The sequence below is a fragment of the Solea solea genome, chromosome 9, assembly GCF_958295425.1.
Source record: "Solea solea chromosome 9, fSolSol10.1, whole genome shotgun sequence".
Taxonomy (NCBI): Eukaryota; Metazoa; Chordata; class Actinopteri; order Pleuronectiformes; family Soleidae; genus Solea; species Solea solea.
The window spans coordinates 26,218,482-26,233,140 of NC_081142.1; the positions used below are offsets into that span (position 1 = coordinate 26,218,482).

The window sequence follows — 14,659 nt, forward strand, 5'->3', positions numbered from 1 at the left end:
GATTTAAAGAGTTGGGTTGTTATCAGGCTTCTGCAGTACCTGCTGCTGAGCGGGGCAGTGAGTCCCCAGGACCAGGATTGAGAAACCCCTCTGGTTTAAGGTACACCTGACCTGACCTGACTCTGGGTTTCTTCCCAGAATCCTTCAGCTACGTTCACCTGACATCTGGTTTCATCAACTACGTCCAGTCAGAGCACAAAGGGGCGGAGCCAACTGTTGACCAGCTTTCCATCAGCGTGAGTGACGGAGTTTATCGCTCTGCCCCTGTCCCCTTCTACATCATCATCCATCCGACCAACGATGAGACACCTTCTCTGCTGCTGGCCAACTTCACGGTACGGACAATCCAGGACTAACTGAAGTGGTCATCAGTTTGGAGCTAGCGCTGAACAAATCCATTATTGTTCTCCTGCAGGTGAAGGAAGGCGGGATCAGAGAACTGACTCCGTCCATACTGGACGGCGTGGACCTGGACGCCCCTCCAGATCTCCTGACCTTCACCGTGGTGCAGCCGCCAGCTCACGGTCGCCTGATCAACGGCATCTACGGCGCAGAGCTGAGCCGCTACAACGAGATGGGAGCTGAACTTTTGCAGAGGAGCCTCCCGGTCACCTCCTTTACCCTGCAGGAGCTCCGACAAGGTGGGGGAACAAGTTCTGTATGTATGTAAATAACATCTGAGTGGATTCTCAGAGGTACAGAAGACCAGAAGGGACTTATTAAATTATCAAGACGTTGAATACACAACGTTTTGAGGAAATCCTTTCAAATTTGGTATTTCACTGATTAGTTAAATAGATTTTAGTGTTTGAAGGTCATGTTTTGTGAATATGATTTCATTAAGAACTTTCATAGGAAATGACACTATGTCTGGTATAGATATTCAGCTGGAAGTGAAGATGACCTGAGTCGAATGTTTGGGTAGTTTTAACCACACAAAACCACTTGAACCTTCTCCTCAGAGAGAGTCCAGCCAAAGACCTCGCTGTGAGTTTACTGTTCTCTCCATGAGGTTTTCTCCAGGTTCAGTTTCCTCCCACAGTCTAAAAATCATGCAGAGGTTAATTAGACACTAACATTAACTGTGGGTATGAATGTGAGATTGAATCTGTGTGTTTGTCCCACGACCCTCATGTAGAGGATAAAGCAATAAACAATGAATTAATTAATTAATAAAGAAGCACATGTGATATGAATCCTGAAAGAAATGATAGTTTTGTGCCGTTACCATCGGCATTTTAAGTGATAAATTCAAAAGAGTCGCTTCATTTTGTGATTTTCACACATTCTGCTACAGAACTTAATCTTTCTACTGATACTGGTATCACACAGACTGGTTTAGGGCCTGTTTCATAATCATGTTCACAAACGCAGCATGGCATCTCCTGACACCCTGCTCCTCTTCTTCCTCACTGCCAAATATCCCTGTCCTCCCTCCTCCTCCTCCTCCTCCTCCTCCTCCTCCTCTACAGGCATGAAGATCATGTACATGCACGATGACACAGAAACCCTGGAGGACGCTGTGGCTCTGCAGCTGACAGATGGCGTCCACACAGTCCGGGGGACGGCCTGGGTCACCGTGCTGCCGGTCAACGACGAGAAACCACGATTGCTCAAGTACACACACACACACACACACACTTTAATGCTTGTTAATGGATTTCAGGAGGGTTAGTGGAGGATTTTGAAGGCCTCTGTAAACCGAATGTTTTAAATTTATAGTTTATTTAATTCATCTAAATCATTCAATTCTATCATTTCCGGAACATATAAAATCCCATTAATAAGCCGCACACTGTTGGCCTGCTTTATTTGACTCTATATAAAAAATATGCATAGAAACTCTGTCTCGTGCTGTCATGGGCGGCGACACATGAACCTGCGTCAGTGTCGGGTGATCGTGTGTCTGCGTGGAGGAAGTTAAATCTGTGGGAGTTTATCACTTTATTGTCCTCTGCTCCTGCAGATGTTAGATCACGACTGTGGATGAACAGCAATAATGTTACTTTGGTATAAACACACGTGTGTGAGTGCGCGTGTGTGTAGCACGAGCTGGTTCAGTGAAGGCCACCGACGCAGAAGTGACACAAAGACTTGGCAGATGCCTCCTCCTCTCCTTGTTTTCACGTTCCTGCAGGATGGACGTGGCAGCTTCTCTCCTGTGTGTGGATTTTAATTCCGAGTGAAGAAGCAGCCAGACGGTTTGTGATGTTCAACTCCCCCAACACCAACATCTCCACCACCCGAGGTCTCCATCGTCCCTGCTGGAAAACACTGCTCTCACACATTGTCTTTTGAATGAACACAACGTTTTGAACAAAAGCAGCACATACTTTTAATTATACAAAGGTTTTCTCTAAAAACGTGGGTTTTAGTTTTTCCGTTTTTCGCTGAAAGCTGCAGTGAGAAAAATGACTTTTCCCCCACGTTATTAAAATATCACATGAACCAGAACAGATGAGTGAAAGTATTAAATATGTCTGTCTCCTTCCAGGAACGCTGGGTTGGACGTGGACTCAGGTGAGCGCAGGGTGATTTCCAGTGTTGCCCTGGAGGCCGAGGACGTGGACACGCCCCCAAACCAGGTGTACTACTTCATCAATGCTGCGCCGCGATTTGGAAAACTTCAGCTGAAGGTGAGGAAACGATGCTGTCACTGCAGAGAGTGTGAAAGCTTAACTTTGTGAATATTTGGGTTTTGATCAGGTTGTGTTAATGAAAGCTGTTTGTGGTGAACTCTGGGACTCGTCTACAGACACGGTCGGGTTGGACTGAGCTGTCGTCGGGTCAGAACTTCACCCAGGACGACGTGGAGATGAACCGTCTGTGGTACGGACACCACCCAGAAGCTACCGCCGTCGGCTTCAGAGGTCACGACAGTTTCCGCTTCACCCTCAGTGACCTGGACAACGAGTCGCCCGCTCAGAGCTTCTTCATCGCCGTCCACACTGTGCAGAAAGGTCAGAGGTCAGAGAGTTATAGTAAGATAAGAATCTAAAGCAGATTCACCTTTACTCGTTTAAACCTGGACAGAACATCAGAGCACGAGTGAACCAATGCTAACTACAGCTGAACTAATGTCAGTCAGTGACCACTCACTCACACACACACAGTCTTTCACTCACACACACACACACACACAGTCTTTCACACATTCACACACAGACACACACACACACACACACTTTTTTCATGCTGAAGCTCAGACTCAACATAGAAGATTTTTCACACGACAACAACTCGCACACAAATGTGTGTCCACACTTTGACACGCACACCTCCGCCCTCTGAGCTCCCAGTGGTCGACCGCGGCTCATCCATTATTTAGCCCCTCCCCCTGCTTTGCCAGTCGGGTGAACACGGTGCAGCGAGGCCTCGGCCCTCCTGGCTCCGGGCCCTGTGATCCTGGAGGAGCAGAGGTGAGAAACGCTCGACCTCCTCAGCCGCTGAATAATTAACGGAGGAGAGCCGGAGCAGCTGTGGAGAGGGCGTCGGCCTGTCTCCTCTGGGTGCTCCGCCTCCTCCTTTTACCTCCAACAACACTCCAGTGACTGTCTTTTCTTTTTTTATTCTTAAGTTAAAGTTGAACTTTAGTCTACTTAATGTCATTATATAAACTACAGTCAGATGACAGTGTTACCTGGTCAGTTTAAAATATGCAAATCTGCTGCTGCAGGTGAAACACATCAATTACTATATTAACTATTTTGGTTTCAGTCTTTTTCTTGATAATAACAAGTTTCCTGATGTTTCAGCTTCTTAAATGTGAATATTTTCTGCTTTCTTTGCTCCGTGTAACAAAGAAATGACAGAATATCATAATTCTGAGGGTTTTGTTTTTTTTTTCCAAATGTTACATTTTGTGGATTAAATTAGTACTTGATTGAGAAAATGATCAACAGCTTAATCGATTATGAAGATCATTTTGAACAATAGTTGCACATTTTAAATGGATAAGGGGCATTAATAGCATGCTGGTCAAAGGTTCTCTAACCTTAAACTGAAGATCGTATAATATAAAACATTCACATTATAGTCAAATGAGATCTCACAATGTTCATTTAGTCTGTGCTGCACACAGGAAGTGACTTATTTAATGTGAAGACAGACGGAGGCAACAGCATCAACCCGCCCCTGCTCTGCTGCTGTATACATACAAACACTCCCTCAGTCAGGTCTGATAGTTTTGCCTGACAGAGCCATCTGCCAATATTGGTTTGAAATGTATTTATCTGATATCGACGGTGGACTTTGGTGCAGGAGAGTGAGCGGAACTTGTTCTAAAACTTCAACTTTGCCCCTCAGGTGACATAGTGCTGCTGAGCAAGGCAGTGCATCTGAGGGAGGGGCAGCGGGTCGTCCTGAACACGGACATCCTGCTGGCGTCAGACGCGGCGGGACGTCCGGAGGAGCTGCTCTACGCCGTGTCCGTCCCGCCTCGGCACGGCCTCGTCCACGCCGTCCGGAGGCCCGGCGTCCCGCTGACCGGCTTCACGCAGCTGGACGTGGCCGCGCACCAGGTGTGCTACACCCACGACAACAGCCATGATGCAGAGTCCGACTCCTTCAGGTGAGAAAAATGCAGGTGGGAGGGAGGGAGGGAGGGAGAGGGGGGCGGGCGTTCTATCATATGTCATTTCAATACTTTACATTCTAACATTACTACATATAAGTAAGTATGGTTTACATGTGAAAAAACCTGGTTTCATGGTTTTGTTGCTCTTTAAAAACAACTGCAGTCAAGATTGGTTCTTTTAATCTTTCTCACTATCAAAGCTCCACCTGCTCTCAGGTGTGTGCACATCTGACAAACACACTCCTGCACATCACCGCTGTGTGTGTGTGTGTGTGTGTGTTGTCATGACATCAGATGATGAATGGACATTATTTGCAGAATAACAGCGGCGTTGGCACGATGGTGGACAGAGCGCCGGCCACAGACGGTCGTCCCTGGGCAAATATGGCCGACACTGAAGCCAGATGTTACACCAGAGTGTGTGTGTGCGTGTTCGTGTGTGTGTGCGTGCGGTGGCCGGTGTGCTGAGGCCGGGGGGCAGTTTGTCAGCTGCAGGGCTGAGAGGCAGATTGAGTTGGCAGAGGACAAAATACACATATGTAGAACTGTGTGTGTTTTATGTGAGTGATTGATGATTGTAGATGCTGATTTAATTTAACATTTAAACATTTTAATTCACTAAAGTACACCTGGAGACTCGTACGCTTTTTAAAAGTCGTATTTCTTCATATGTTTTCCACTTGACTGCAGAATAAACAAAATGGTGGTCACGTTAAATCCAGCGTCAGAAGTGTGATTTTAAAAGGATCCAGACCTGTGAAACCGTCCTCGTGTACAGGCTAGTACATGATTAACTAAAACCATTTCATCATCAACTGTGTGAGCATAATAACCACAACATTAATATTATTATTAGTATTATTATTATTAGTATTATTAAGATAATTATTATTATAATTGGTATTATTATTATTACTATTATTATCATAATTATTGTTGTTATTATTATTATTGGTATAATTATTATTGGTATTATTAGTATAATAATTATTATTATTGGTATTATTATTATTACTATTATTATCATAATTATTGTTGTTATTATTATTATTGGTATTATTATTATTATAATAATGATGATAATAATAATAATGATAATAATAATAAAACTACTTAGACCAAAGTCTTAGTAGTGGGAAAATCAGTGATTTTAACATCACACACACAGGAGTTGTTGATCCACTGCTGCCTCCATCACTAAGTTCAAATGTCTTAATTTGTCACTTCAGTGTTGAAATCCATCGTTCAGATTGACCTCAGTGACACACAGTGACCACACGAGGCAGCAGAGGAGCAGCAGCTACAATCACTGGTTTTCTCGCTGGGCTTTGGTGTGGGAGAGTAAAAATTGAAAAACCTTTTGTGACAGTGAGATGAAGTGTTGAACATGTTATTGAGGGATCATAGATTTAAGAAGCTGGAGATTAAATTAGATAAGCTTTTAGTTTAGTAGCTCAAGTCAGTGTTTTCTGTGAGAACACGCTTCCATATACCCACACAAAAACAAAAGCTCATACAATCAAAGCAGAATTCAGAGTTCACCATGTTCCAACTGTGAAACTAACAGATTAACACTATTAACGGTAAACTTGGCAGTGTTTGAATCCCATGTTGGTGAGTTTGCTCTGATATTTCTCACAAATTTGCTTCTATCTTCAGTTTCCTCGTCACCAACGGAGACTCGTCCCGCAGCGGCGTCCTCCACTTCACCATCGAGCACGGCGACCGCATCCCCCCGACCCTAAACCACAACACCGGCCTGCGTCTGCCGGACGGAGCCACAGAGACCATCACCTCTGCCCACCTGCAGCTCACTGACCCCGACACTGCCGCAGCCAACCTGAGCTACGTCGTCACGCAACCGCCGCGACACGGGAAACTGCTGCTGGGAGGAGTCCCGCTCACGATGACTCCTCCCTCTCCTCTGAGCTTCACCCAGACTGACGTGGAGGAGCTGAACCTGGCTTACCGCCATGACCCGGGCAGCCCCGCCGACATCGACAGGTTCTACTTCCTGCCGACGGACGGAACCAACCGAGGATACCTGGAGTTTGGACAACTGAGGGAGGAGCACGCTGTTTTCAACATCCAGGTAGGTTTTACACACACACACACACACACACACACAGTCTGGTTTCTCCACAGAGCTCCCCCTACAGTTCTGGAGTACATACTTTTACAACACCATCCATTATCTACCTCTTTATCCTCACTGTTGTAAAAACTGGCTGCTGACGATGTCCATGGACGTTTTTCGTGTTTACTCGCTGTTAAATTAGCGTAAAAATCTCGCCTAGTGCAGCTTTAACTTCTGTTTTGAAGCTTGATATTTTCAAAGTTTCGAAAGCAGAATTTCACAGTTGTCTCGTGCTCGGCTTTATTGACCTTTATTGTCCTGTTTTCTAAAACAACATTTACAAAATTAACATCGTAAATGTTGACTTGATGTTATAAATCAAGTGTTTTAATGCTTTTTAAAAAAACACATGCATGACTGCTTCACCACGTTACCTGACTCTTTTTTTAGTTGTATTTGTCACAAACTGATCCTTGAAACCTCAGTGATGAATCAGCTGTTTCTGTTTTGACATATTACACAATATCCATACAGATGTTTTATATTTCTTTATAGTAAATAGTTTCACTACAGTCTGTATTTTCTTATTTTCCTCTCATACTTAGTTTTTCTGTCCTTGTAGAGTGAAAGATTTACAATAACCTGAGTTATTGAAGGAAAGAATGAAAAAGGGTCTTTTATGATCAATCATTTATCTATAAAAGTAAATTAAACAGTATAAACATATCTTTGTCTTTGTTGTTTCTTTAATGCCATTGTTCCCATTCTTAAATATATTCCTCAAAATAATTTCTTTACATTAAAGTGAAAACAACCTTAAAATAAAGTGGAAACATGAGTGAGTCGCTCACTGGTCTGATGATCATGTGACAACAGCGACATCTAGTGACAGAGAAGCTGAACTGCACTAGGACTAAACAAGTGTGAACACGAACCTTAACCATAACCTGTTAATGCTTAACCTAACCCGGACCCAAACCAGGACCTCAGAAATGAGGTTCTGCCTCATCAGGACCTGGTTTTGGTCTCCACGAGGACTCAGAACAAACAAACACACTCATGATTGATGTCTTCTGTTGTCTTCAGGTGGACCGGGTGGACAGGACTCCTCCCACTCTGACCACCAGGCGGAGTGCCAGCACCGTGGTGGATCTGGGCGGTGGACGTTACGGCGTCTTCATCACCAACAAACACCTGCAGGCGTCTGACCCTGACAGTCCCACAGAGGAGCTGCAGTTCTCCATCAGCAGACCTCCACACTTTGGTTACCTGGAGAACGTCCTCACAGGTGCTTCACGCTGTCCCGGTCAAACGCCGTCCTCACGGCGCCACAGAGCCTGACCTTGTGTCCATCAGCGTCCTCACGGCGACCACAGAGCGTGACCTTCTGTCTTCTTGTCGTCCTTCCAGGAGCTTACATCAGAGGACGCTTCACTCAGCGGGACGTGGATCAGCGCGCGGTGCTGTACGTCCTTCCCGCCGACATGGAGGTGACGGCGGACAGCTTCGAGTTCCGCCTCACTGACCCGGCAGGAAACGCCGCCCTGCCTGAAATGTGGGTTTGTGGATTTTCTAAAGCGCTGACTCTCCTGCACCAAACTCCATGGGGACACATGAGCTGCTGGTCCTTTACTGCCTCGTGTGGTCACTTTGTGCCACTGAACATAATGTGAGCAAAGGGTTTGAAACACAGAAGTCATTAAATAACACATATGAACTTACTGATGGAGGCAGCAGTGGATCGACAACTACTGCGTCTCTGTGACGTAAAATCTGTGATTTTCTCTATGGAGTTTGGTGCAAGAGACACGACCTTGAGTTTCCAGTCAGAAACGTCTGTTTTACAGTGAGATGAAGCAGCAAATGTTTACATGTTTACATGTTTACGTTTACATGTTTACATTTACATGTCATAGACTCAACAGACTGTTCATTCTGTGTGGGTAAAAATCAGTTTGTCCTTGTGTCTCTGCTTTAATGTCTTAACTACATGGACATACTCAGAGTTTCCTTAGAAAAACACAAGCAGTCATGTTATTCAGTGTGTGTGCGTGTGTGTGTGTTTGTGCGTGTGTGTGTGTGCGCATGTGTGTGTGTTCTCCTCAGACTGGAGTTGTCCTGGTCTCAGGTGGAGTTGTCAGCGACCTGCTACAGAACCTGTGAGACAGCGGGGACTCTTCAGATCCAGATCCAGCGCAGTGGGAGGAGCATGGACCCGGCCTACGTGGCGATTCAGGTACTGGTGTGTGTGTGTGTGTGTGTGTGTGTGTGTGTGTGTGTGTGTGTGTTCCAGTGCTGAGTGTTTGTGTGGTTTGTGCAGGTGGAGGAAGGATCAGCTAAACCCGGCAGAGACTTTACTCACAGCACAGCCGGACTCATCCAGTTTGACCCAGGTGTGTTCACAAACACGATCAGCTGACTGTGTTTAAATACAGTTACGTTGGTTTCAGTTTATTAAAGTCATGAAAAACATGCGCCATAAACCATTTTACTACATTAACGTCGTTAATCTACGTTACGTTAGTGTTCATTCAAAGTGACACACAGGGATTAAAACATGTGCTGGACGCTGTCTCTTAATAATCCACTGTGTGTTTCAGAACGTTTTGTTATTAGCAGGCTCAGTATTGTTGTTTTAAAATGCAAATGTTACGCACGTGCTGTTAATATGAATAACAAACCAACCTGATGTGCAGGGCCGCTGCTAAGCTTTTGGGGGCCCTAAGCATAATTGGTCAGAGGTATAGGGAGCAGTGGCTCTGCTGATGTGTGAATGACTCAGCTTTGACTGTGATGCTAATGATTTAGCATCTATCTGAGCACATCATCATCATCATCATCATCATTCAGTAACAGACTGAACCATCCACACCAACACAGAGACACTTACATGGAGTTTATTTTATTTGATATTGAGATGTTACGTTACGCTACATTACATTACATGTCTTTACGTTATGTTACATGTATTATTATTACATGTCATTTAGCAGACGCTTTTATCCAAAGCAACTTACAAGGGAATTGAGTACAACCTGCCGGGGGTGGAGTTGAACTTGTGACCATGAAGTCTTTGGCACACAGGGTACCGGTCTTGACTTCTGAACCACGCCACCCCACTTTACATGTCGTTACGTTAAGTTACGTTACGTTACGTTAAAAATTCTAGCTAAAATTCTCCCTTAAACAGTTTGAGTGCCTAAGTTCAAATATCCACGTCTTCAAATATTTTCACATTTCCGTGTCAGACATTGATCAAAGTCTTATAAATCACACGTTGAGAATCTGTGAATCAGTCAAAATATCCCTCTGCCCACTTGTTGCTGGTTTTGCCGTGACTGTGCACATATGCAAACAACAGGAGTCGTCGTGAAAACCTGGAACATTTACCTGATCGACGACGGACTGGAGGAAAACCACGAGACCTTCACTGTCGTCCTGAAGAATCCCAAAAACGCCGTCCTGGGACAGAGGACGTCTGCGAGTGTGGAGATCATTGACCCCAGAGGAGGTGAAGAAAAACTGTTCACGTTGTTGTTAAAGGAAAAATAATAATATAGATTATTTTAATTTAAAAAACACCAGTTTCTGAGATTTTTCAGCTTCTTAAATGTGAATTTTTTTTGCTCCATAAAACAAAGAAATTTTATGAAAAGTGAATCAGTTTGTGAAAAACAAGACGTTTGACATTTTCTGACACTTTAATCTGGTCGATGGAGGCTGTAATCCTAATCTTATCTCTAATTACACTCTGTGAGGGAACAAGGAAAATACTTTAAGGGAAAAATTAAAGATTAATAAGTTTTATTGTAGAATTACTCTTAATTTAATTTATGAAAACTGATATAAAACATTTCTTCTGACGTATTTTCTTTTCTTTTTCTTCAAGTTTGTTTTATTTCTCCTTCTTTCTTCACATTTGTGTCTGTTTTTAATCATTTCTAATAAACTGTCTCTGTCAGGAAAGTGTGACCCTGACGACCTGGTGGACGACGAGGACATAAAGCAGCCGCCTCCTCGTCCTCGTCTCCCTGACCCTCCTAAGATGGAGGAGGTGGAGCCTGTCACTGACATAGAGGCGGAGCTAGTGTGGGAGACCCCGCCTCATCCTCCCAGAGGAGACGTCCCAAACCGCCGACCGTATCAAGACTACAGAGACGGGGAAGCACAGGACCAGGCGTCCCCCGCCTACAGCCACACCCACTTCCACAGGGGACAGAACACGGGGGACAGAGGACACGGAGGGTTAAAGGTCAGTTCACACGCTCCTGCTGCTGTTACATTCACTCACTCACTCATTCATTCAGGGTCTTTAATAATTCTGCTCTTGTTCAGGTTCATGTGTCAGGAGAGAGAAAGTCTGAAGAGAAAGTTTGGACGGTAATTTTCACTTTAACTCATAAATGACTTCAAATAAAATGAATCATCCAGCACGTAAAGAACAGTTAGTAACACTAAAAATAAAGGTTAATGTTGTGATTTTTTTCTTCAGTTCCACAGTTTGACTCCACTCAGACTGGAGGAGCTGAAGCCTGGTGATGCTGGGTGGAGCTGGTCTCCTCACAGAGGCGGAGACAGAGGCGGAGACAGAGGTGGAGACGCTCCTCAGATGGACAATCCAGCACCAAGACACCGCCTGGAGCTACGGCAACACAAGGTACACTAGGACTTCTTCTGGTTTTCCTTCTCTGTTCTTCTCTGTTCTCCTCATTCTCTCTTCTTCTTCATGTCTTCTCACAGTCTCACAGTTTCCTCCTCTTGTAGAGAAAAGTGATGAAAACACTGAATGTTTATCATCAGGATTAAATAAATCATTTAAATGCTCGTCTCTCACTTTTTATGCTCAGTGATTTCATTGAATTTGTCTTCATGGATAAATGAAGACACCTGACGGTTGTCCTCTGTTGTGTTTTGTCTCCTCAGACCAGGAAGTCCATGAGCAGCTCGTGTCCTGAAGGTTGGACTCACTACAGGAGGCGCTGTTACGTCGTCAGCTCGTCTGTAGCGAGCTGGGCCAGCGCTGAGAGAAGCTGCTCCCTGCTGTGAGACCAAACACCAACACACACACAGTTGATGACTTTGTTAAAGGATTAGTTCAGGTTTTGTGAAGTCTGGTTTACAAGTTCAAACTCTTTGTTTTATATTAGTCACACATGGACAAATAAAATCATTAAAATAAAGTTTACATTCTATAAATAAGAAGAAGCTACAGCACAAAATATAAGAGATGAAAGAGTGGAATCTCAGCACAAAGACAAACTTAAACAAATGTTAGTGTATTAGTTAAAGTCTGTTGGTGACATCACTAACGTAACATAGTTATGTCATCCAATAATAACACGTTTGTTGAGGGGGCGGGGCATTGATTTAGCCAGAAGACCTAAATGCAGACGTTTTCTCTCAGGTTTAACAGCAGCCTGAGCAGCGTGCGCTCCAGGAGAGACCTGACCTGGCTCTGGAAGTTTGCAGGGAAGAAGCCATTTTGGATCGGTGAGTGTGACTGTGAGCAAACAACCACAACTAACTTCACACGCTCCACATCTGGGATTTCACTCGTGAGAGTCGATAACAGCCAGGGTTCTCACACCTTGGTTGACATCATTTTTCAAGGACTGAATGTGCTGACACAGTCACAGACGAGGAGACAACTTTGTCATTTCCCAGACATCACGGCGTCATTTTCTCTCTCTTGCTTAACTTTACTCAGTCTCAGTCCATGTCTCCATGTGTGTCCTGCGTCGGCCTCGTCTACGAACATCAGGCAACGCAGGGCGTGAAACAGCAGGTGGCGTCGTGACAGTTTACCTAAATATCAACTTCACTTCTTTACTGCACAAAATTCAAGCACTTTCAATGGCTCATGAAACTCATTGAAAACCTTCAAGGGCCTTGATTTCTTTTTCCCAAATTCACAAACTTTCAAGGATTTAAATGACCCATGTCTATGTAGGGTGATTTTCAAAAACTTTCAATGGCCTTGATTTTTTATTTTTCAAATTCACAAACTTTCAAGGACTCATGTCTATTTGGGGTGTTTTTCAGAAACGTTCAATGGCCTTGATTTTTATTTTACAAATTCACAAACTTTCAAGGACCCATGTCTATTTGGGGTGCTTTTCAGAAACTTTCAATGGCCTTGGTTTTTTTTTCCAAATTCACAAACTTTCAAGGATTTAAATGACCCATGTCTATGTAGGGTGATTTTCAAAAACCTTAAAGGGCCTTGATTTCTTTTTCCCAAATTCACAAACTTTCAAGGATTTAAATGACCCATGTCTATTTGGGGTGTTCTTCAGAAAATTTCAATGACCTTGATTTTTTATTTTTCAAATTCACAAACTTTCAAGGACTCATGTGTCTTTTTGGGGTGTTTTTCAGAAACGTCAATGGCCTTGGTTTTTTTTTGCAAATTCGCAAACTTTCAAGGATTTCAATGACCATATCTGTTTCAGGTCTGTCTGTGGGTCCCAGTGGTTTGATGTGGGCTGATGGTCAAACAGTGTCCTTCTCCAGACTGAAGGGGGCGCCCTCAGGTCGTCACAGTAGCGGCTCCGATGACTGCGTGCTGGTTGAAAACCCGCAAAGCTGGATTTCCACGAGCTGCTCAGCGCAAACACAACACGCATTCATCTGTTCATCGACGTCTCAGAGTCACTGACGGACGATGTTTAGTCGTATTTAATGTTTCTGTAACGATGCTGCTCTGTACATTAGTTATCATATTTTGTCATAATAAAGTTTTACTCTACAATGAGTTAATGAATTTAATAATCCTCAAATTATTATAATTATTAGGAAACGCGTTTGAGGATAAAGACGTTCGTACGGGAAATTCTCTGAGTGACACCATCTCATTTCCATATGATTCCATAGATTATCTTTTTTTTTGTGGTTCTAAAAGGCTGGGTCAGGGACCCACAGATGGGTCGCAGCTGATTGTTTTTCTGAATTTTCCAAACCTTTTTGCTTTAGATTCATGCGTATATGTTTAAAATGACATTTTAATTCATTCACTAAACTTCTTTTGGAAATGACTCGTTCATAAATTTAAAAACGATACAGATACGACTGTAAATGTGTCGTTACTTTAAGCACAAATTTGCTCTTGTCACAATTTATCTTGTCTAAATTTATAAAATTTCTACCGCAGTTTTTGGGAAGGTGGCTGTTTTCTGACGTTAGGAACAAATAAGTAACTTTTTTAAAGAATCTGACACTGCAAAAAGAGCATAAAAATCAATGTTTCTGCCAATCATTGATCCATCCCTATAATATATATCACATTCTCATTGAAATGTATTTTATGGAAATTATTGTAGTTTTTTTTTTTAATAAAAAAAAACAGTGGAGTTGTGTAAACATAATGCCCTTAAAAGACTGACTATATTAATATTTGTTCTTTTTTTTTTTACAGCACTTTTTGGGAAGGTGACATTTTCTGCCGCTAGGAATAAATTAGTATGTTTTTTAAAGGAACTCTTGAGGCTTAAAAACGTTCAGGAAACTGTTCTGTTCTGTAGTTCATCACATTTACCTGCAATTATTTCACTCATGACGTAAATCCCTTCACCGTACGCCGAGGCGGCAGAGGCGGAGTCTGAGCTACAGGTGGCGCTCTGATCCGGTGGGTCGTTCTCCTCCACCCCGAAACCGACCACCTGAGCAGAGACGGAAAAAAGAAATCACGTTTTAAGCTTTTTACTTAATGTTTAGAGCTGCTGCGATGAGTCGTATATTAACTTTTACAAATCTACAAAAAAAGATTGTTTTGTGGTAGTTGACTCACAAAATGCATCAATAGATTATTCAAATAATTAAAAATAATCCTCAGTTTAGAAAGTATTGCTTAATAACATGAAATAAATTCTCTGTGCTGCACCTTTAATAAACAAAGAGAACTGAACTCACGTGAACACTGAGCTTCCTGCAGAGAGAGAGGCCAAGGCAGGTTCAGACCAGGACCAGGACCAGGACTTCAGTCCTGCCGACAGCAGCAGCATCACTTT

The 14,659-nt window shown here is 43.4% G+C and overlaps 1 protein-coding gene across 2 annotated transcripts in view; it reads left to right on the plus strand.

Annotated features, from left to right (window-relative positions):
* The window catches only part of frem1b (Fras1 related extracellular matrix 1b), a 31,165-nt gene extending 17,758 nt beyond the window's left edge, over window positions 1–13,407 (plus strand). For both annotated transcript variants that reach the window (XM_058638163.1, XM_058638164.1), the window contains exons 20-37: window positions 139–335; window positions 416–641; window positions 1,473–1,617; window positions 2,495–2,636; window positions 2,756–2,960; window positions 4,306–4,570; window positions 6,236–6,668; window positions 7,740–7,941; window positions 8,064–8,208; window positions 8,760–8,889; window positions 8,974–9,046; window positions 10,015–10,164; window positions 10,616–10,905; window positions 10,989–11,033; window positions 11,146–11,310; window positions 11,577–11,695; window positions 12,058–12,143; window positions 13,106–13,407. In XM_058638163.1, the coding sequence (XP_058494146.1) occupies window positions 139–335; window positions 416–641; window positions 1,473–1,617; window positions 2,495–2,636; window positions 2,756–2,960; window positions 4,306–4,570; window positions 6,236–6,668; window positions 7,740–7,941; window positions 8,064–8,208; window positions 8,760–8,889; window positions 8,974–9,046; window positions 10,015–10,164; window positions 10,616–10,905; window positions 10,989–11,033; window positions 11,146–11,310; window positions 11,577–11,695; window positions 12,058–12,143; window positions 13,106–13,311 (3,224 nt within the window). In that variant the 3' untranslated portion in view covers window positions 13,312–13,407. The remainder of the gene's footprint in view (window positions 1–138; window positions 336–415; window positions 642–1,472; window positions 1,618–2,494; window positions 2,637–2,755; window positions 2,961–4,305; window positions 4,571–6,235; window positions 6,669–7,739; window positions 7,942–8,063; window positions 8,209–8,759; window positions 8,890–8,973; window positions 9,047–10,014; window positions 10,165–10,615; window positions 10,906–10,988; window positions 11,034–11,145; window positions 11,311–11,576; window positions 11,696–12,057; window positions 12,144–13,105) is intronic.
* The last annotated feature ends 1,252 nt before the right edge of the window (window positions 13,408–14,659 follow it).